General features: G+C 37.7%; 1 protein-coding gene and 1 long non-coding RNA gene across 3 annotated transcripts in view; one reads left to right on the top strand and one right to left on the bottom strand.

Annotated features, from left to right (window-relative positions):
- Nucleotides 1-21,076, top strand: part of OTUD4 (OTU deubiquitinase 4) — a 48,622-nt gene that overhangs the window by 16,694 nt on the left and 10,852 nt on the right. The window contains exons 5-16 of one of the 2 annotated variants that reach the window (XM_079772257.1): nt 429-501; nt 1,722-1,803; nt 4,342-4,474; nt 7,565-7,622; nt 7,846-7,963; nt 8,056-8,120; nt 11,256-11,353; nt 12,884-12,987; nt 13,089-13,275; nt 17,602-17,764; nt 20,178-20,301; nt 20,601-20,656. In XM_079772257.1, coding sequence (XP_079628383.1) covers nt 429-501; nt 1,722-1,803; nt 4,342-4,474; nt 7,565-7,622; nt 7,846-7,963; nt 8,056-8,120; nt 11,256-11,353; nt 12,884-12,987; nt 13,089-13,275; nt 17,602-17,764; nt 20,178-20,301; nt 20,601-20,656 — 1,261 coding nt within the window. The remainder of the gene's footprint in view (nt 1-428; nt 502-1,721; nt 1,804-4,341; nt 4,475-7,564; nt 7,623-7,845; nt 7,964-8,055; nt 8,121-11,255; nt 11,354-12,883; nt 12,988-13,088; nt 13,276-17,601; nt 17,765-20,177; nt 20,302-20,600; nt 20,657-21,076) is intronic. The other variant, XM_079772258.1, reaches the window with a different exon arrangement.
- Nucleotides 8,528-10,229, bottom strand: LOC307099998. The gene is made up of 2 exons (XR_013813578.1): nt 9,052-10,229; nt 8,528-8,655 (listed from the first exon to the last, which is right to left on the bottom strand). It is a non-coding gene; the product is annotated as an uncharacterized lncRNA (long non-coding RNA).

A 21,076-nucleotide genomic window follows, 5' to 3' on the forward strand; every position in this document is an offset into this window, starting at 1 on the left:
GAAAGGAGTACAGAAAATTTTCCAGATCTCTAAACGTTACCATTTATCAACCATACAGAGAAATGATTTCCTGCTTTCTCAAGGCCAGTAGCACTGAAGGGCCATTAGAACAGAGGCAAAACACCTCTGTCAATTACCAATTTTTCTACTATTGCCTAGTAGAGGAGCAGGTGAATGCTTTATATTTTCTTTTCAAAATGTCTTTGTACATTTCCTCTTCACAACTTCTGTAGTTTTGAGGTTTCCTTTAAGAATTATATATGAAGTCACACATATACAAGCTATATTTGAAATTTTATTTTTTTTGAAAAGATGCTTTTATATAGGTATTTTACGACTTAGTATTCCAGTACTATCTTATGTTTACTGCTATATCTTCAGTGCCTAAACAAACCATCAGAAGTAATTTCTAAAAATGTTACTTTCAGGAAAGATTTTGTAATTTATCGGGAACCAAATGTTTCTCCTTCACAAGTAACTGAAAATAATTTTCCTGAAAAGGTAAGAATTTTCAGTGTTTTTAAAAGTTTTAAGTGAAAGAACTACTCAGTTGCCACCTTGACCTCCTAAACAATAATTTTAAGGTGGTTGTGGAAATAGTTGTGCATGAAGGCTAATACTGAGTTGATATAGTGTAGTTCCTGTTAATCATCATTGAGCCATATTATTTTGTATTAGTTTTTCCTGACAAATCACCATGTTGAACCCTATCACTAGAGGAAAAAAGTTGAGATACTAGTGTGTCTGATTAACTAGACTATTACTGTTTTGTGTCAATATAAACATTAAATAGTAAAATAACTTGTAAAAATAGGTTCTTCCATTGCATCCAGAAATACTTTGGTAATCGTGATATATTTCCCATTATAAAGATAATTTACTGGCTAAGGTGTTGGGGAAGGCCAATTGTTTGCATTGTTCTACACCATTTGATATAAGGGACTTGACTATTCGTGGATTTTGGTATGGGGTTTTGTGTGTCCTGGAACCAGTACCCCTGCAGATACCTAGGGAGGACTGTAGATAAGTTTTGGGGGATTCAAAAGTTATATTTGGATTTTTGAATGCATAGGAGTTGGCACCTCTAACCCCCACATTGTTCAAGGGTTAACTGTACTTTAACTGTAAAGAAGCAGAAAAATGTTACTCTTGATTCTGCCTCTTAGAGGTAAGTATTAATAAAATTTTGGAATATTTTCTTATGGTCTCCTATATCTTGTTCCTTAAGTAGCTGAAATCATGCTTTTTTTATTATATATATATATATATATTGATTTCAGAGAGTAAGGGAGAGGGAGAGAGAGATAGAAACATGAATGATGAGACAGAATCATTGATCAGCTGCCTCCTGCACTCCCCCTACTGGGGATCGAACCCACAACCCGGGCATGTGCCCTTGACTGGAATCGAACCTGGGACCCTTCAGTCTGCAGGCCGATGCTCTATCCACTGAGCCAAACCAGCTAGGGCAATGTATTTATTTTTTATCCCATAAGCATATTCCCCAAGTCATTAAGAACTTTTTGATTTAATAGCTGTGTAACATTTCAGCATGTGGACATACCATAGTTGACTACATTGGAGCTTTAGATTGCTTTTAAAATACTCACTTTCTGTTTGAAAATTATTTACTAGTGATTGAGAGATATTGGAGATAATAAGTTGCTATGTAAATATCAAATATGAAGTGCTGAAAGGTGTCTTTTATTTTTCTCTTTCAGGTATTACTGTGTTTTTCAAATGGAAATCACTATGATATTGTCTATCCCATAAAGTATAAAGAGAGCTCTGCTATGTGTCAGTGTAAGTTTCACCCTTGTGTTTGTATAGGAAATTATATTCCTAAGATATATACAGTATTAATGCACACAAGTCAGGGCACATATACTCTGTTTTGTTGTATAAAAAGATATTTCTAAAAACCTTAGGTTACCAAAAATATTAATACTGTATTAAAAACTTATTTCAATAGGAAAAAAAGATCTAGTAGCTAGAGTTTGACTTATAAAATACAAAGTTATTTATTTCCTGCAGTAATTAAGTTCAATAATAAGGTTTTGTATGTATTTTAAAAGCTGATAGTATATGGCTTGAAAATTTACATGGCCGAGCAAATCAAACATTTGATTATATTTGGCTCTAGAGCAGGGTTTCTCAACCTTGGCACTATTGACATTTTGGGCCAGGTAATTCTTGTTGTGGAGGCTGTTCTGTACATTGTAGGATGTTTAGTAGTAAACCTAGCATCTGCTGTGTAGATCTCTCTCCCATTGTGACAACCAAAAAATGTCACTAGATTTTGCCACATATTTCCTGGAAGGGTACAGTTCCATCCCAATTGAGAATTACTGCTCTATTAGTTCCTTCCTTTGTCTGTTCTAAATGCACATCACTCACAAAGCAGTAGTGCTGGGCATGCAACAGCTTTTCCTCTTTTTTTTTTTAATCCTCACACGAGGTTGAGAAAGTGAAAGGGAAGGAGGAAGAGACAGAGAGAGAAACACTGATGTGAAAAAAACACAATCGATTGGTTGCCTCCCTTATGAGCCCTGACCTGGTAGCGAAGCTGCAACCTAGGTACATGCCCTTGACTGGGAATCAAACTCGAGATCCTTCTGTCTGCAGGCTGATGCTCTAACCACTGAGCACGCAGGCCAGGGCTCCTCTGTTCTTAAGCTAGTGGTGAGCAGTAAAGATAATGTGTAATGCAAATTGTTAAAATTAATTGATCTGTTTTGAGGTATGCAAGTCTAGCTGTCTATCCTGGGCTATGTCCTTTTTCCCCCAGCTAGTCAAAATCTGGACATGTCAACTTTGGGAAAGATAGCTCATGGAGATTCCTTTTCTATACTTCTCAGTGCCTGTGGGTTGGATGATATAAGGGGTAGAAGAAAGATGGTTTGCTAGAAGGAATTCTCTTAAGCAACTCATTGTTGATGAATTCTTAGTGTACTTGTTTTCATAAGAATCACTGTAGTAAAACCAATTGAGAATATTGGGTAATATATATTTCTGTTTTCTGTTTGTTTTTTAATTTTTATTTTTTAAATATACTTTTATTGATTCAGAGAGTAAGGGAGAGGGAGAGAGATAGAGACATCAATGATGAGAAAGAATCGTGGATTGGCCACCTCCTGCACACCCCCTACTGGGGATTGAGCCTGCAACCAGGCATATGCCCTTGACTGGAATCGAACCCGGGACTCTTAGGTCCGCAGGCTGATGCTTTAGCCACCAAGCCAAACCAGCTAGGCCTTTTTTTTTTTTTTTTTTTTTAGCAAAACGTCTATGCTTCTTCATTGGCTGCTGAGAATACATTTTTTAAAAAATTTTTATTTCAGAGAGGAAGAGAAAGGGAGAGAGATATGGAAACATCAGCGATGAGAAAGAATCATTGATCGGCTGCCTCCACACCTCCTAGTGGGGATTGAGCCTGTAACCCAGGCATGTGCCCTGACTGGGAATCGAACCATAGTTCAGTCATAGGTTCATAGGCTGATGTTCAATCCCTGAGCCACTTTGGCTGGGCTGAGAATACATTTTATAACAGTTACTTCTTATTCTTTTATAAAAAGTTATCTTCTTAGCAGTCTTTTTTTTTTTTAAAATTTTTTGTTGTTTTGTTTATTAATCCTCACCTGAGGATATTTTTCCGTTGATTTTTAGAGAGAGTGGAAGGAAGGGGGAGAGAAAGAGAGAAGCATCTGATGTGAGAGAGACACATCAATTGGTTGCCTCCCGCACGCTTTCTGCTCCCGGACTGGGGCCAGGGATCGAGCCTGCAACCCAGGTACATACGTGCCCTTGACCGGAATCGAACACGGGAGGGATCCTTCAGTCCGTGGGCCAACGCTCTATCCACTGAGCCAAACTGGTTAGGGCAAGCAGTCTTAATGTTTCTTAATGTTTTCTATCCAAGTCTCTTAAGGTTGGGCATGTTGTATGCCATCTATAATTCTCAGTTCCCTCATCTGTACAATTAGAATAATTATACCACTGTGCTGGGATTAAATATGGAGATAATGTAAAGGCTTAACACATGGAGTGTAATAATTGCTTAATATGCATGTTTATCTTTTATTGTCATCATACTTGTTTCAGAGCTGAGATATCTTTTTGTGTTGATATTTTAAAAAATGGCAATTATCTTATGTAATGATTTTAAACTAATTACACACAAATTCTGGTTGCTCTCCATGTAGGCAACTTTCTGATTAAATTTGACCATAGATGTTGCAGGTGTCTAGTTAAGATTTTAGAAGCCTGGGCAATAGATATTCAATTTTATGTTAGAACATAAAATTAGTTAATGTTGCATAACATCTCTCTTGTTAATTGCAGCTCTCCTTTATGAATTACTGTATGAGAAGGTATTTAAAACTGATGTTAGTAAAATTTTGATGGGACTCAACACCGCTGAAGTAGCTGGTGAAAGCCACAGTGAAATATCAGATTCAGAGGATGATAGTTGCAGGTAAGAATGAATTTAAATTCTAAAATATCTTTATAGTGCTGTACAAAGAAACAGTTCAGTAAATGATTCTTCAAGGAGTTACCTGACATTGAAATATTATGGTATTTCTAAAATATAGCAATCTGCAGTAGAAGGTTCTTTATCTCTTCCATTAATTTTACCTCATAAAGCTTATGTTTTGGTTAGAAAGCATCTAATTCTATGTAATCTGGATGTGTATATGTGGAATAGATTTGGTCTACCTATATATGTGGTATTATAAAATTTTAAGGTTAATCTGTCAATTGTTTGCGTATTCAGTGCTAAAAAAATGGCCATTTTGATTTCCTTGACTTTTTTTTATTTTCTTAAATAATGCCACCTCTTTCTCTTTTTAGATAATAAAAATCCCAAATTAGGGTATAGTGTGGGAACAGCTCTGGATAATGCCTTTGTTTAGGTTGTGAATAAGTACCTTTTAACTTCGAGTCTATGATATTTTTTTCCCCCCACACAGGACATGTAAACTAGTGGATAAGAGCGTGGGCTGTAATGTAGACTTCCAAACCTTGTTTCAATACTGGCTTCCTGCCAACTTACTAGACTTGGGGCAAGTTACTTAAATTCACTTAAGAAGCCTCAATTCTGCATCTGTAAAAGGAGATATATTAGTAGTTCCTCAAAGGGCAGAATCCTCCTATATAATAAAGGCCTAATATGCAAATCGGCCGAATGGCAGAACGACCAGTCGCTATGATGCACACTGACCACCAGGGGGCAGACGCTCAACGCAGGAGCTGTCCCCAGCCCACAGGCACCAGACCAGTCAAGGCGGGTGCCAGTGGGGCCCCCGATTGCCCCGCTGGTTGCCCCACAGATCGGCCCTGATCGCTGGCCAGGCCTAGGGATCCTACCTATACACGAATTTCGTGCATCGGGCTTCCAGTTTATAATAATTAAATGAAATAACATATAAAGTGCATAAGCTAGTTCCTAGATATAGTGCCCAACATATTAGTTTTTATCAATAATATTAAGAACACTAGAGGCCCAGTTCATGAAATTCGTGCATGAGTAGGGACTCTAGGTCGAGCTGACGATCAGGGCCGATCAGTGGGGCGATGGGCGGGTGGGGCAATCGGGGGCCCCTGCTGGCACCCGCCTTGGTTGGCGGCCTGGCGCCGCCCACTTGTTGGCCCTGACAGGTGACAGCTCCTGTGTTGAGCATCTGCCCCCCTGGTGGTCAGTGCATGTCATAGCAACCGGTTGTTCTACTGTTCGGTTGATTTGCATATTAGGGTTTTATTATATAGGATATTTTATAGCAATTAATCATATTCCAATCCTAATGAAGTTAAACTATATTATTGCTGTTGTATCTTAAATAGGAAAGTATCCTACTTGGTGTTACGTACTGTGAAACTAGAGAAAGAAATGAAATTGATATCTAATTCTTTATTAAATAGTACTTAAATATATCTTTATTCAGGCATTTCTTAAATTAAATTTTCCTGATCCTGATTGAAAAATTGTCTACCATTTGTTTATAAGAAGGAAATGAATCAGTTAGGTTAGAATCTGGGTCTGCTATTATAAGTTTAATGCTAGAATGGACTAACTTTGCCCAGGTAAAAATTTTGCTCCATGGTTTTCTCTAGCATCTCTCTGATTAAGACATGTCATTGAACATAGGAGAAAGTTAATTAGGGAAGGTGTGCTCATTATAATGCTGTTTTTCTTTTTATACTTTACTATTGTAGCCCTTGGAACATGGGAGCCTTTCTCGTTAACTTTTTGCATTATTATAGATTTCTTGTGTCATATTTGGCTTAGGGAAGACAAGGCTTCAAGTAGGGAAGAGTGCTATATAACCATGGCACGATAGGTAGGCATAATGTGACAGCAAGGGGGGAAAGACTAGGGATGTTGTTTTACTCTTGTGCCTGGATTCTTTTCACATTCACATTGGCCAGTGCTGAAGTACTGGAAATTATGGGTGCTTTTAAAAAATCTAGACACTAGCTACTTGGAGTCTCTTAAATATTGCTGTATTTAAGGGTGTAGACTTAGGAAATTGTCCTGAAGACTAGAAATTGATTGATTAAGGAGTGTAGGACAGAAGAGTATAGGTGGCTCCTCACCTCATCTCCCACTCTACTTGCCATCACTGTTCCAGCCTTGCCAGCCTCTTGTCCACACCAGGATCTTTGCACTTGATTTCTGTTTTTTCTGCCTGGAATACTGAGTAGCCATATGGCTTGCTATCTCGTTACCTTTAATTACTTATTCAAAAAGACATCTCAACAAGTTCTTTCCTCATCCCACTTTTTATTACTTAAGCCTATGGCTCAACACTATAATTTTTTCCTAACACCCCCAATAGCACTTACTAGCATTAGCATACTGAATATGGTTTGCATTCATTTTGGATTGTACATCTTTTTGTAGTGGAATATTTTGTTTAATGGATCATCATCTATGTATTTAAAGGAAATTTTTTTACATTGAATGTTTTATAAACCCAATTATTCTACTTTTTTTTATTTCAGTTTATTTCTGTTTGTTTTATTGATGATTGAGCCAGTAAGAATTACAGATAAGTCTTTGACTTAATATTTTATAAGTCACACACACACACACTTTATTTTTTATATATTTTTAAATCCTCACCCAAGGATTTTTTTCACTGATTTTTAGAGAGAGCGGGAGGGAAGGGGAGAGATGGAGAGAAACATCCATGTGAGAGAGACACATAGATAGGTTTGTTGCCTTCCGCATGCGCCCTGACCGGGGCCAGGGCTCAAGCCTGTAACTGAATTGAACCCAGGACCCTTTAGTCCAGCGGTCACCAACCAGTGGTCCACGGTGGTCCGTGATGTCCAAGAGGTTGGCGACCACTGCTTTAGTCCACAGGCCGATGCTCTATTCACTGAGCCAAACTGGTTAGGGCTACTTGCACAGTTTATTAAAATTTTTAAGGGCTCATTGGAATATAGCTTTGACTTTGTGGAATATAACTCTGACTTCTGATATTTTTATGTGAAGTTAGAATAAATTAATTGCATGTCAACACATTTTGTACTAATTATGGTTATGTTTTTTCCTTTATAGGAGAAAAACTACCACTGCTAATGATGTAAATGGATTTAAAGCTCTGTCAAGTGATCAGGTATTTTTTTCTAAAGGTCTTAACTTGTTCTTTAATATAAGAGCTTATGAAAGTGTAGTCTTAATTTTTTTTCTCTTTCTGGTACATTTTCAGTAGAGTCAGGTGCATCTACTGGGAAATTTTTCAGCAACTTAGTAATTTTTGAAGTTTTCTTTTGTTTTTTTCTTATACATATGTCAAACAAAAATGTTTTATTTTTTTAATCCTGACTTTGTTTGTTTAGCACCTGAAAAACAATGGGAACTCCCAAAGCCTTCCTTTGTCTAGAAAGGTTCTTAAGTCACTCAATCCAGCAGTTTATAGAAATGTGGAATATGAAATTTGGCTCAAATCTAAACAAGGTGAGTTTAAAAATCTGCATTTTCCATAAATTTGTTTTGTGGCACTTGAAAATAATTAAGTCAACTTGATACTATTTTGATATTATTTACAGCTCAACAGAAACGTGATTATTCCATTGCTGCTGGCTTACAGTATGAAGTTGGGGACAAATGCCAAGTAAGTGATTATATAGAAGAAAAGATCTTACCTGAAATCTTATTATAATAGGAACCGAGTAAACAGATAAGTTTGAATGTGTTGTTAATTTGGAATTTTAGAATATATTTTTTCATGTATACATTTTCATGGTTTTAAATATTTGGCATTTTTATTCATTTGAATACATTACCAAAATTGTATGTATCTAAAACCATGGCATCCTGTCACATGATCTTTAAAAAAATAATCTAATTTTTGATATTGCTTGCTTCAAAGAAGTAACAGTAATATTTTAGATTTTTAGATATTTTTATTACAGTTAGCAAATATTTTATAATTGGGTCAAGCTTGATATTATAGTTCAGTTTGTTTTGCTTATAAAAGTTAACCTGGAAGATTGAGAGGTACATAATGTTTTTCTTTAAAAAAAAAAAAAGATATATCTTTTTATTGATTTCAAAGAGGAAGGGAGTGGGAGAGAGAGAGAAACATTAATGATGAGAGGATCATTGATTGGCTGCCTCCTGAATGCCCCACTCTGGGGTGATTGAGCCTGCAACCGGGCCTGTACTCTGGGTATCGAACCATAACTTCCTGGTTCATAGGTCGATGCTGAACCACTGAGCCAAGCAATCCAGGTGGTATATAATGTTTTCTGTTGAAAGGAAAGTGGACTGACAATAAGAGATTTTCATTTACTTTGAATAAACTACTGCTCTGGACTTAAGTAGCTGATTATTAAAGGGGAAAGTTGGATTAGATCAGTGTTTATTTTTTCTTAATCCTCACCCGAGGATATATTTCCCCTTGCTCTTCAAAGAGAGAGTAGAAGGGAGGGAAGAGGAGGAAAGAGAGGGAGAGAGAGACACACATCAATGAGAAAGACACATCGATTGCTTCCCGAACGCTCCCTGACTGGGAGTGGGGAGCGAACCTGCAACCCAGGTACAGGCCCTTGACTGAGAATTGAATCCGAGACCCTTTGGTATGCAGGGCGATGCTCTAACCACTGAGTAACACCGGCCAGGACACATCAGTGTTTCTTAACTTGGAGTGATTTTGCATCCCCTCACTCCCTGTTGAGCAATGTCTGCAGACATTTTTTTGTTTCCTAACTGGGAAGGTGGTACTCACATCTAGTGGGTAAAGGCCAGCGATGCTACCAAATATCCTACAGTGTACAGGACACCCTTTCCCACTCCCCATGACAAAGAATTATCTGGTCCAAAGTGTCAAAAATGCCAAGGCTAGAGAAACTCTGGAAAAGGTAATTTCCAAAGGTCCCTTTTCTGTTGTTTATGATAAAAATGGACTATTTCCAAAATAAAAGCAATCCACATACACAAAAATTAGTTGGAAGATAATTTTCATCAAAATGGCTTCCATCAAAAAGTGTTGCCTTTTGCCCTGGCCAGGTGGCTCAGTTGGTTGGAGCGCCATCCACCAAAAGGTTTGGGGTTTGATTCCCGGTCAGGTCACATACCTAGTTTGGGGGTTTGATCTCTGGTGGGGCATGTATGAGAGTCAACAATCAATGTTTCTCTATCACACTGATGTTTCTCCCTCCCTCCCTCCTTCCCTCCCTCCCTCCCCCACCTCCTTGATTTCTTTCTCCCTCCCTCCCCCACCTCCTTGTTTTCTTTCTCTGAAATCAATAAAAACATATCTTCAGGTGAGGATTAAAAGGAAAAAAGTGTTGCCTTTTCAAAACTACCTTACAATAGCCGTTGACAAACATTTCTTCTTGACTTGTGGGGGAAACACTCATTTCCTTTGTTATGAAGTGGTTTGTGAAAAGTATCTGATTGACCAGGATTGTGTCTGTGTACTTTTGAGCACTTTTCATAGTGTTCTGGTTTTGGGGTATTTGAAAGGAAAGGAAGAAGAGGATGTAATTCATTTAGGTTCTTCCTTATGGAATTTTCAGAATTGTGCTCTAATTATAGAACAGAATTGTGGAATTTTTGAAGGGAACAAAAGAAGAGTAAAACCAAGGCTTAGGGTTCCCCTCCTTCCCCACCCCTCAACAGAGAAGAGAAGATTGCTTGTCTTATGCTGCATCACTAAAGTTTTGTTACTCATTTTAAATCAAGCATATCTTCTTTGAGGTTGCAGTTGCTTTTGGTAGACGCCATTAATAAAGTAGATGATAAAACAGATACTTGTTTTAATTATTTCTGTTTAAGAGTATTTTGTTTCTAATTCTACTTAACTTTCACTTGGATAAAATTTAATTGAAACTTTATTGTGTAAACTGCTAGGAGTCAAAGTTGACTTGTTTACTCAAGTAAGCTTGTAAGATGCAGTTTTAACTTTTGGTAAAAAACTTACAGAAAAATCTTTTTGACAAACTCAAAGAGAGGAAGGCAAAGTGTCCTATTTTGATTTGTGAAGAATGAAATCTGAGCTTGAAGACTTTGTCTACTAATAAAAGTACGAGGGTACTCAACGCCATGCAACATGGATGGGCTCTTAGTGCTCCTGGTGTAGTCCTGCCAGGTGCCCTATCCATTGTGTATTGTTGGACTATAGAAACACCTCAGGGCTTACTCTCCTGTTAACAGTTTACTCTTGGAAAATACCAGTAGTGTGTTAGAGAAGAGATAACTGATCTATTTTTAGGGAGGAGAAAGGTCACAGTTACACACAGTAATTAATAATAATACTGTCACATCCTTCATGTATATGATACATACCTCATTCCATCTCCATCAGTCCTATGACTTTGGTACTATTATTAGCCTTATTTTGCATATGAATTCACTGGAGTATGAGAAGTAACTTGCCCAAGGTCATATTGCCAGTAAGTAGAAATGCCAGGCCTGGAATCCTGGTTGTGTTGTGCCACAGTCCTGACTTCAGGACCAGGACAAGATACCTCTCTTGTTAGGAGCCTTAATAGATGGTGCTAATACTTCTTGAACTATTAAGGAAATAATTTAGAACAATTTTGGAAGGATAAACACAAAAGCATTTTAGGAGAGGTACATAAGTCTGGGAGGTCAGAGAAACAGATATTGTATACTGTTTTGAAATTAGTTTTGTGTTTAACAATATACATTTCATTTTCTCTTTAATTGGAAACAAAATAAATTTTAAAAACTGATCATTAATGCAAGGAAGCAGGTGACTGATCTTTCTGGAATTGTTCAGCAGGTTAGGTTGGATCACAATGGAAAATTTTCTAATGCAGACCTTCAAGGGGTTCATTCTGAGAACGGACCAGTTTTGGTTGAAGAAGTTGGAAGGAAGTATGTACTGCTCTTCAAATAAGGCATTTACTGTCTTTTCCACTTGCCTAATGTAATCACGAGCATTTCGAAATGGCTTTCTGTATTTGCAAATTCACTTAAAGGTGTTGCCTATGTGTAGAAATATTTGTTTAGAGCTTTTGAAAAATAGAGTTTAAATTCAGTGTTTTGCATTTGCATGATGATATAGTTTAAAATAAAAGGAAAACTAATTTTGTCTGTTACTGTTTAAAATGTGCCATTCTTCACAAAGGCATTTTGGGAAATTGACTGTATTATAACTATAAAGTGGGAGCTTTGGAAGACAGGGACCATATTCATTCCTAATGTTATTCGGTACTGCATTGCATGTAATTAATTTTATTTTATTTTTTATTTATTTATTTTTTAATTTTTTAAAATATATTTTATTGATTTTTTACAGAGAGGAAGAGAGAGGGATAGAAAGCTAGAAACATCGATGAGAGAGAAACATCCATCAGCTGCCTCTTGCACACCCCCTACTGGGGATGTGCCCGCAACCAAGGTACATGCCCTTGACCGGAATCGAACCTGGGACCCTTGAGTCCGCAGGCCGACGCTCTATCCACTGAGCCAAACCGGTTTCGGCGCATGTAATTAATTTTAAATAAGTGTCAGATGGAGTAAAATTTTATGGTAGATTTATAGTGTTACTTTATATATATATTTTTATTGATTTTTACAGAGAGGAAGGGAGAGGGAGAGAGAGTTAGAAACATCGATGAGAGAGAAACATCGATTAGCTGCCTCCTGCACACCCCCTACTGGGGATGTGCCCGCAACCAAGGTACATGCCCTTGACCGGAATCGAATCTGGGACCTTTCAGTCCGCAGGCCGACGCTCTATCCACTGAGCCAAACCAGTTTCTGCAATAGTGTTACTTTAGAATAACTTTTATTTTAGTTGCTGCTGCCCTTAATAGCGATAAAGGTAGTAAGTCACACCTAAACTTTACTATGGAAAATATTAATCACACATAAATGTCAGGAGCATAGTGCAGAGAACCCTAATGTACCACTATCCTGGTTCATCAGTTAACAGCATTTAGCAACCTTTTCTAATCTATCCTCCCTAACCCTTTTTAGAAATGGAATTGGAATAATTTAAAAAATCCAGACGTTATACAATTTGTCATATCCATGTAGGTGCTTTTATGTGTGTCTAGCACAGTAAGGGCTCCTGTCTCTCCCCACCTGAATGACAGTACCATTATCACATCTAACGAATAGCAATCATTCCTTGAGTCTTTTGCTTCAATTGTGATTTAAGGCCATTTAGTCTTCTGGTATTTTTGGGTTTGAAAACACACTTTTGATTTGTGTTATCTTTTATTTATTAGAATTATATCGGTTGCTAAATGGCTTTGTTTGTACTTCATTTTTAATATAAGAACTAAAGCTGGAAATTCTTACATAAGTTACAAATAAAATTGCTATGCTGAATACTTAAGCAGATATCATTGCTATGAACACTTTAACTTATTACATGTCTTTTCCTTCCTTTTGAAGGCACTCACCGAAGACCCTCAAACCACCTCCCTCAGAAAGCTGGAACACAGTGTCAGGGAAGAAGATGAAAAAACCTTCCCCTTCTGGACAAAATTCCCATTCTGGTAAGAGCACATCAAGTTATTCTTTTTTGGGGGGAGGGGTAAAGATACATGGCATTGTTGATCATAGGAAATTATGGGGTATTTTTGGATTCTTGTCACAGATGCAGATTACAGAGGGCCAAAGAATTCAAGCAAGCCAGTAAAAGCTCCATCAGCACTACCTCCTCGACTCCAGCACCCTTCGGGAGTAAGACAGCATGCATTATCTAGTCATTCTGCAGGGTCACCGTCTCAGAAACCCTCCAGTGAGCACAAGAATCTTAGCAGGACACCCTCACAGATCATAAGGTAAGGGAGGGGCATTTCTTTTATTTGCCACATTTCATGCTTTTAGTTACAGAATAATATTAAAAGTATCGTTGATAAAATACTATGTGAGGATTTCAGTTCTTCATAGTTCTCTTTAAAGAAATAAAAGTAACTGCAGAGTAAGTCATCTTTATTTTATTTATTTATTTTTTTTTATTGTCTAAAGTTTTACATATGTCTCCCTTTTCCCCAATTAACCTCCCCACCCCCAATACCATTCTGACAGGTATGAGGTGGTATTTCGTTGTTTTGATTTGCATCTCTCGGATGATTAGTGACTTTGAGCATGTTTTCATATGTCTCTGGGCCTTCTGTATGTCCTCTTTCAAAAAGTGTCTATTTAGATCCTTTGCCCATTTTTTGATTGGATCGTTTATCTTCCTTTTGTTAATTTGTATGAGTTCTCTGTAAATTTTGGAGATTAAACCTGTGTCTGAAATAGTGTTTGCAAATATGTTCTCCCATGCAGTGGGTTTTCTTGTTGTTCTGCTGATGGTTTCTTTAGCTGTGCAGAGGCTTTTTATTTTATTTTCTCCTTAGTCTCCATTGCCCTAGGATCTGTGTCTGTAAAGGTATTGCTACCACATATGTCTGCTATTTTGCTGCCTATGGATTCTTGTAGGACTTTCATGGTTTCCTGTCTTACATTTAAGTCCTTTAGCCATTTTGAGTTTGTTTTTGTGTATGGTGTAAGTTGGTGATCTGGTTTCATTTTTTTGCATGTATCTGACCAAATTTCCCAGCACCATTTATTGAAGAGACTGTCTTGACTCCATTGTATGCTCTTGCCTCCTTTATCAAATATTAATTGAGCATAATGGCTTGGGTTGATTTCTGGGTTCTCTGTTCTGTTCCATTGGTCTATATGTCTGTTCTTGTGCTAGTTCCAGGCAGTTTTGAGAACCGTGGCTTGGTAATATAGCTTGATATCTGGTATTGTGATCCTTCCAACTTTGTTCTTCTTTTTCAAGATTGCTGTGGCTATTCGGGGTCTTTTTTTTATTCCAGATGAATTTTTGGAGAGTTAGTCCTCTGTATTTTTGAATAATTCCCCCCCCCCCCCCCCCCCCCCCCCGCCAATGATTGGGAGATCTTAGCTAGGTCTTATTCTGGCACTTAATAGTTGTCTGGTAGTTTGTAATAAGTTAATACTGAATTCCAAATCGAATTTCTAATTTCTTGGAGGGTGACAATGTTTTCCTTTATATAGGAACTTAAATCAGTTAAGATGGTTGGTTTACTTTGTTCTAATAACTTTGTATTGTTTGGGTTAATGTGTCTAATACCAAATGGAGTTACAAGTTGAGGGTCATGTAATTATGATTATTAGCATTCTGACTGAATATCCAGACACAGATGAACTTCAGGGTCATAATTTCCTGTGTTACGGATTTTATTTTTTTCTTAATCTGCCCTCCCATGGAGTAGTTTATATCCCTTTAAAGGAACTTTATTTGAGAGGGTGTGTCTTAAGTGGAGGCTGTTCTATTCATGCAAATGTGGCCATGTTTCTGGGCACTGCAGCCCTTATAGGTTACTGTGACCTATGCCTCTCTTTCCCCTATTGTCTGAACAGCTGTAGCTTCAGCTTATGTGCTTGACAAGTTCTAGTCTTTAGTTCCTTTATTTTTTTGCATTTGGGCATTTCCCTTTCTTGGGATATACTTAACATTTTTTCATTAAAGATTGTTTATATAACATAACATCTTCAAGACAATTGTAGGTTCTTAGGCTGACATGTTACCAATACTGTGTTAGTTTCCTGGGGTGGTTGTAGCAAGGTACCACAAACTGGGTGGCCTAAAACAATAGAAACTTATTAAAGTTCTGAAGGCTAGAAGTCTGAACTCAAGTTGTTAGTAGGGCTATGCTGTCTTGATGACTCCAGGGGAGAATCTGTCCCATGCATCTCTCCTGCTTCTGCTGTTGCCTGTAGTCCTCTCTGTGCAGGGACATTCCTGGCCCATGGTAGGTGACCTCTCCCAACAGACAGAATTTGTGTCCATTAATCAGCTAGTTATGGCTGAAGTCTGTTTGGATATTGACCAGACTCCACTAGCATTTGGTGGCATCTTACTCAAGTACCTAAGAGATCTGACTTATTTATTATTATTTTTTTAAATATATTTTTATTGATTTTTTACAGAGAGGAAGAGAGAGGGATAGAAAGTTAGAAACATCGATGAGAGAGAAACATCGATCAGCTGCCTCTTGCACAACCCCTACTGGGGATGTGCCCGCAACCAAGGTACATGCCCTTGACTGGAATCGAACCCGGGACCTTTCAGGCCGCAGGCCGACGCTCTATCCACTGAGCCAAACCGGTTTCGGCAGAGATCTGACTTATTTTGAATATAGACTTTGGAAACCTAAAAATGTGAAGTAAACATAGGAAGGTCATAGATAGAAATGAATTTTATTTTTTTAATAGACTGGAAAAGAAGCATTTTTTCCCCTTGAACACAAGGAAACTATACTCTTCAGTGTCTTACAGATTAAAAAAGAAAATACACATAGGCTACTAAATGGCTAATTTGAAATATACTTTTGTTTACCACAAATAATTTCTATCCAGTATGTTTCTGCTCTTGAATCCAATCTCCTAGGCATTGGTAGAATGATCAGACAGATATGAAATGTCTCCGTAGCCTTAGGATCAGTTTCTGCTTTGTGTGTTAGCTGTATAATACTTGGTATATGAAACACTTGATGGCAGAAGGCAGTAGGTAATACATAGACATGAAGCTTTAGAGAATGTTTGCCATTGTGATTGATTACATAGAAACCTATTTGTATTTGCAGTTAGTATGCCTTCTCCACTGTATGTATGGAGTGGATTTTACTATTATATTAAAAGAAATTTAGAGACTGCTGATGATCAAATATTTAAAGTAAGATTTAAAAAAATTAAGTGTAGAATTTTATAGTTAATAGTCCCCTGGATTTAAGCCCATTAGAGTTTATCTTTCTAATGTTCAACACATTAGTTTAGAATTATTCTACTTACAGAAAATAATCTTTATGTTAGCCATAAGACCCTCATGACCTCACCTTTCATTTCCTTCTCATTTGTCTCTTTCTTTGAAAAAAATAAAAGTGTAATAAAAACCAAGCAGGGTTGCTGTTTGTGGTTGCATTATGTGAATGCTGAAAATGATAGTAATATCATTGCTGAATATTTTTCCTACAGTTAGGTGCAAATAGGGAGGATTTGGTTCTCTTTGTAGTGGGTGAGGATAAGATGGACGGTTTTGGTGTCAGGATGGATATGGTATAAGTTTGTGTTAACTTTCCAGACTCCTGGCATTTGCTGACTCGTCTTTGGAGTCTTCCATGATTGGGGTTTGAGAAGGACTGGTCAAAGATTATGAGGGTCCAGTTTGCTCCCCTGCTTTTCCCCCCCAATTTTGGGGTTGACATTTGCCTTGTTAGAATTCGGGTGTGTTTTTTAAGTGGGACTATCTGAGGACATAAAGTGGCTGTTCCTTATTTTAGATGTAAAAAAAATCATATGATACTATTGTGTCCTTCCCACTTTTGTTCGGATTATATGTTCATATTGTGACAACATATTTTTCCTTTAGGTTTTGACTTTTCATTTCCCACTGTTGTGAAACTGTTAGACACGGTAGAAATAGTATTCATATTGCCTATAATAGTTACAAGTCATACAAAATCAATAGGAATGTGTTACAGGCTACTAAGTTGTACGCATGAATTTTTTTTCATCCTTATTTGACCAAAATTATACTGAGATGACAGGTCTTATTTGTGTGGTTAGTATCTAGCCTGGCACATTTTAATATTTATTCTTTCTAGCTTTATATTTCCCTTGGTGGAATAAAAAAGTGGAGGATGGTCCTGTTGTTTCCTTTGATGTTGCCCTTAGAACAGAGAAGTAGAATGCTTTTGAGACCTAAACTAATAACTTTCCCTTTCTTTTGAAAGTGAATTCTTATGAAAATATTAACATGTGGGGTAAAGAAATATATGCAGTACTTACATTTCTGTTCTGATGGAAAGGAAAAAAACAACCCTCAATTATTTCTTTATCACTTTCTTTTTTTTTTTTCTTTTTCTACCTCTCCCTATTTTAAGTTTGTCTTATTGATTCTGTTATGTAGCGTGCATGATGCTACAGGAGATTCTGTTTGGTAAACATTTATTATTCAGGTTGCCAAAAGTTCTATAGTCACTGTGTAGTTAAATTAGGTAAATATTTGTATTGACAAAACAGGTTATTTTATTTTAGGTAGTCAATACATTTGTCTTTTTTTTTCGTGACCAAAATGTTTTATTTAACAGAAAACCTGATCGTGAGAGAGTTGAGGATTTTGAGCACGCCAGTCGAGAATCTAATTATTTTGGCCTCTCCCCAGAAGAGCGCAGAGAGAAGCAAGCTATAGAAGAATCTCGATTACTTTATGAGATTCAAAACCGAGATGAACACGCTTTCCCAGCCCTTTCCGTATGTATAAAAAAGTTATTGGCTTGAAATCTCTCCTTAATAGAAGCTAACTCTTGAACAACATGTGTTTGAACTTTGTAGGTCAACTTATAATGCAGATTTTTTTTCAATAACCACAGTTGGCTTTCTGAATTCCCCTGGTTTCCCATCTGCAGATTCAACTAATCATAGAATCTGTGGATGTGGAAGACAAACTGTATGCATTCTTTTATGTCGTTTTATATAAGGGACTTGAGCATCCATGGATTTTGGTATCTGTTTGGAGTCCTGGTACAAATCCCCTATGTATACTGAGGGACACCTGTAGCTAAGTTTTGGGGAGTTAAAAGTTATACACAGATTTTCGATTGCCTGGGAAAGGTTGGCACCCCTAAACCCCCTGTTGTTTAAGGGTCAACTGTAGTTTTTATATTAAACCATAAGACTAATAATTTGTAAACTGAAGGGTACCTTGCCCTGGCTGGTGTGGCTCAGTTGGTAGGAGCATCATCTGTATACCAAAAGATGTGTTCCCATCAGGGCACATGCCTAGGTTGCTGGTTAGGTCCCTGGCCCTGGTTGGAGTGTGTGTAGGAGACAACTGATTGATTTTTCTCTCTCAAACATCAATGATGAAAGGGAATCATAAATCGGCTGCCTCCTGCATTCCCCCTACTGGGGATCGAGCCCGCAACCTGGCCATATGTCCTTGACCAGTATTGAACCTGGGACCCTACAGTCCACAGGCCAAGGCTCTATCCACTGAGCCAAACCAGCTAGGGCTCTTTAGGTTTCTTAATTATTTTGGTGGAGTCAGAAGGGAAAACAGTTCTCATGTAGAGTGAAGTCAGTGGTCTGTGAAGAGGGCTCATTGGCAGGATAGGGGAATGTGGTTCAGTTTGGGGCACTGGAAGCCATGCAGCTATGGCTTTGAAGTACTGGTAAGTGGTACTAAAGGACCTGTGATTCAGAATGTTGGTTGGACACCTTTTCTCAACAGTAGATTAAACAAAATGAAATGTTACAGAAGGCTTCCCAGTATACCAATGTAAAACATTAAATAATGTCCCTCACACTCAATTATCTGTCCTCTGGCCTCTGTGGAATCTTCTAGAGGTGTGAGATTCTTGGTTGAAAACAGCTCCTCTGGAATAATAGTTCAGTCTGGAATAGGGTTTGGAGCTTAGGAATTATTAGACATGGGTTGTGTGTTAACTATATTTATCTTTATGTAACACTAGAGGCCCAGTGCACGAAATTTGTGCACTCAGGGAGGGGGGGGGGTCCCTCAGCCTGGCCTGCGCCCTCTCACAGTCTGGGAGCCCTTAGGTGATGTTTGACTGATGGCTTAGACCCACTCTCCCTGGGGAGCGAACCTAAGCCGGCAGTCAGACATCCTTAGCACTGCTGCAGAGGCGGGAGAGGCTCCCGCCACTGCCGCTGTGCTTGCCAGCCATGACTCCGGCTTCTGGCTGAGCGGTGCTCCCCCTGTGGGAGTGCACTGACCACCAGGGGGCAGCTCCTGCATTGAGGGTCTGCCCCCTAGTAGTCAGTGCGCGTCATAGCGACTCGTCATTCTGCTGTTCGGTTGATTTGCATATTAGCCTTTTATTATATAGGATGTTATTTTCCCATAATATTTAGATTTTAAAAGAGACACAAATCATTTAAGCTTGTACTCATAACTTTTTGTCCTTTTTCAGTTAGTGAATGGTAAGAATATGACTACTGTAATGTAGGAATACAATGTGAAATTTTTGATTGTCAGAATGGAGTCATACTCATCATTTTTAGATTACTAGTAGGCAGTTTGAATCCTATCTTGTCTTCTAGAAAACTCCTAAGATCCTCTTCACAGCTCTGTGTAATATTTACTTAGTACCAGAACAGGAGAGGACCTTCAATGATAATTTAGCTTAAAAACCTGACTTATTCCAGTCCTTTTGTTACACCAGTTAGAAGGTTAGATCTCATGCAGCGCTTATATGATTTGCTGAGGGTCAGTAGTATTTCAGTGAATAATAATCATAGTGCACTGTATCTGTTAATTTGCACTTGGGTATCTTTTCCTGCGAAAGGACTGTGGCTCTACAATAGCTCTTTTTGAAGGTTGCTATGAAGGGTGCTTGCTATTCTTCGTGCAAAGAATATAAATATAAATTGCAAGGTGAAAGTTTGGTCAGAGCAGCTTTCCCAAATAAGGATATGAAGAAGTGTTAAAATAATTTAGGCCAAAGGTCTGTCTGATTGCCTAACACCTAGACTTATTAATAAGCCTATAACTGTAGAGGACATAATTAAATATGAATCTTCGGTCCTATTTTTGGAGCTATAAAGACACGGCTATGAATTTTGAGATTTTTAATCAGATGTGCAAAGAATATATTTATGGGTAAATCTTTAACATAAAGTGTTGGGTTTTGTTCATTTGAAGAGTTCATCAGTCAGTCAGTCATCTTCTCAGAGTAGCAATCCATGCATCCAGAGAAAATCATCATATGTGAGTGATAGAAAAGGAAGCAGGCGGAGAATGGATACCGAAGAACGAAAAGATAAAGGTATGTTATTTCATCATTTGAAAGCATGTACTGGAGTTCTGTGTCTGGTTTAAAGTCATCCATTGGAAAAAGAACTCTTTTAAAATCATTAAGCAGTTTAATGTCATATATCTCACTGTTGCTGACAGAAACTGACTCAGGCGAATGCTCCTGTTAAATAAATGTCACTCTGAAAACTGTATTTTCACTGACTAAATGATGCAAATAGAACTTTTGGCTTTCTATATTTTTATATTTTGTTTTTCTGTTTTCAAACCTAGTGGCTGATGCTGTCTTTTTTTTATCTTGATCTGTTACAGACTCTAGCCATGGACATACTCACCTGGATAAAAAACCTGGGCCAAGCACATCAGAGGTAAACGTTTTAAATACTAATTGCATCTTTTCATTTTCCTTATAACACTGTGATAATAATATATCAGGAAGAAGCAGTAGGAAATGATGACTTCATTTGATAACTGTTAGGGAAGTAGAAAAGTAGAGAAAAAATGGGGAAAAGATAGTAGTGCTAGAGGAGAATTCACTCACAAATTGTAACCATTTCTTGTAGGGTACATTATGATGACCTATCTGAATTGGTGGGGAGTAGCTTTTCCAATAATCTATAGTAGATTGAGATTAAAAAACAACTCCACCTGAGTATATGTTCATTGATTTTAGAGCGAGGAAAGGAAAAAACCAGAAACATTGATGTGTGAGAGAAACATCAATTGGCTGCCACCTGTATGTGCCCGACCAGTAATCAAACCCGCAACCTTTTTGGTGCATGGGACGA

This window comes from Cnephaeus nilssonii (genome assembly GCF_951640355.1).
Source record: "Cnephaeus nilssonii genome assembly, chromosome: 5".
NCBI lineage: Eukaryota > Metazoa > Chordata > Mammalia > Chiroptera > Vespertilionidae > Cnephaeus > Cnephaeus nilssonii.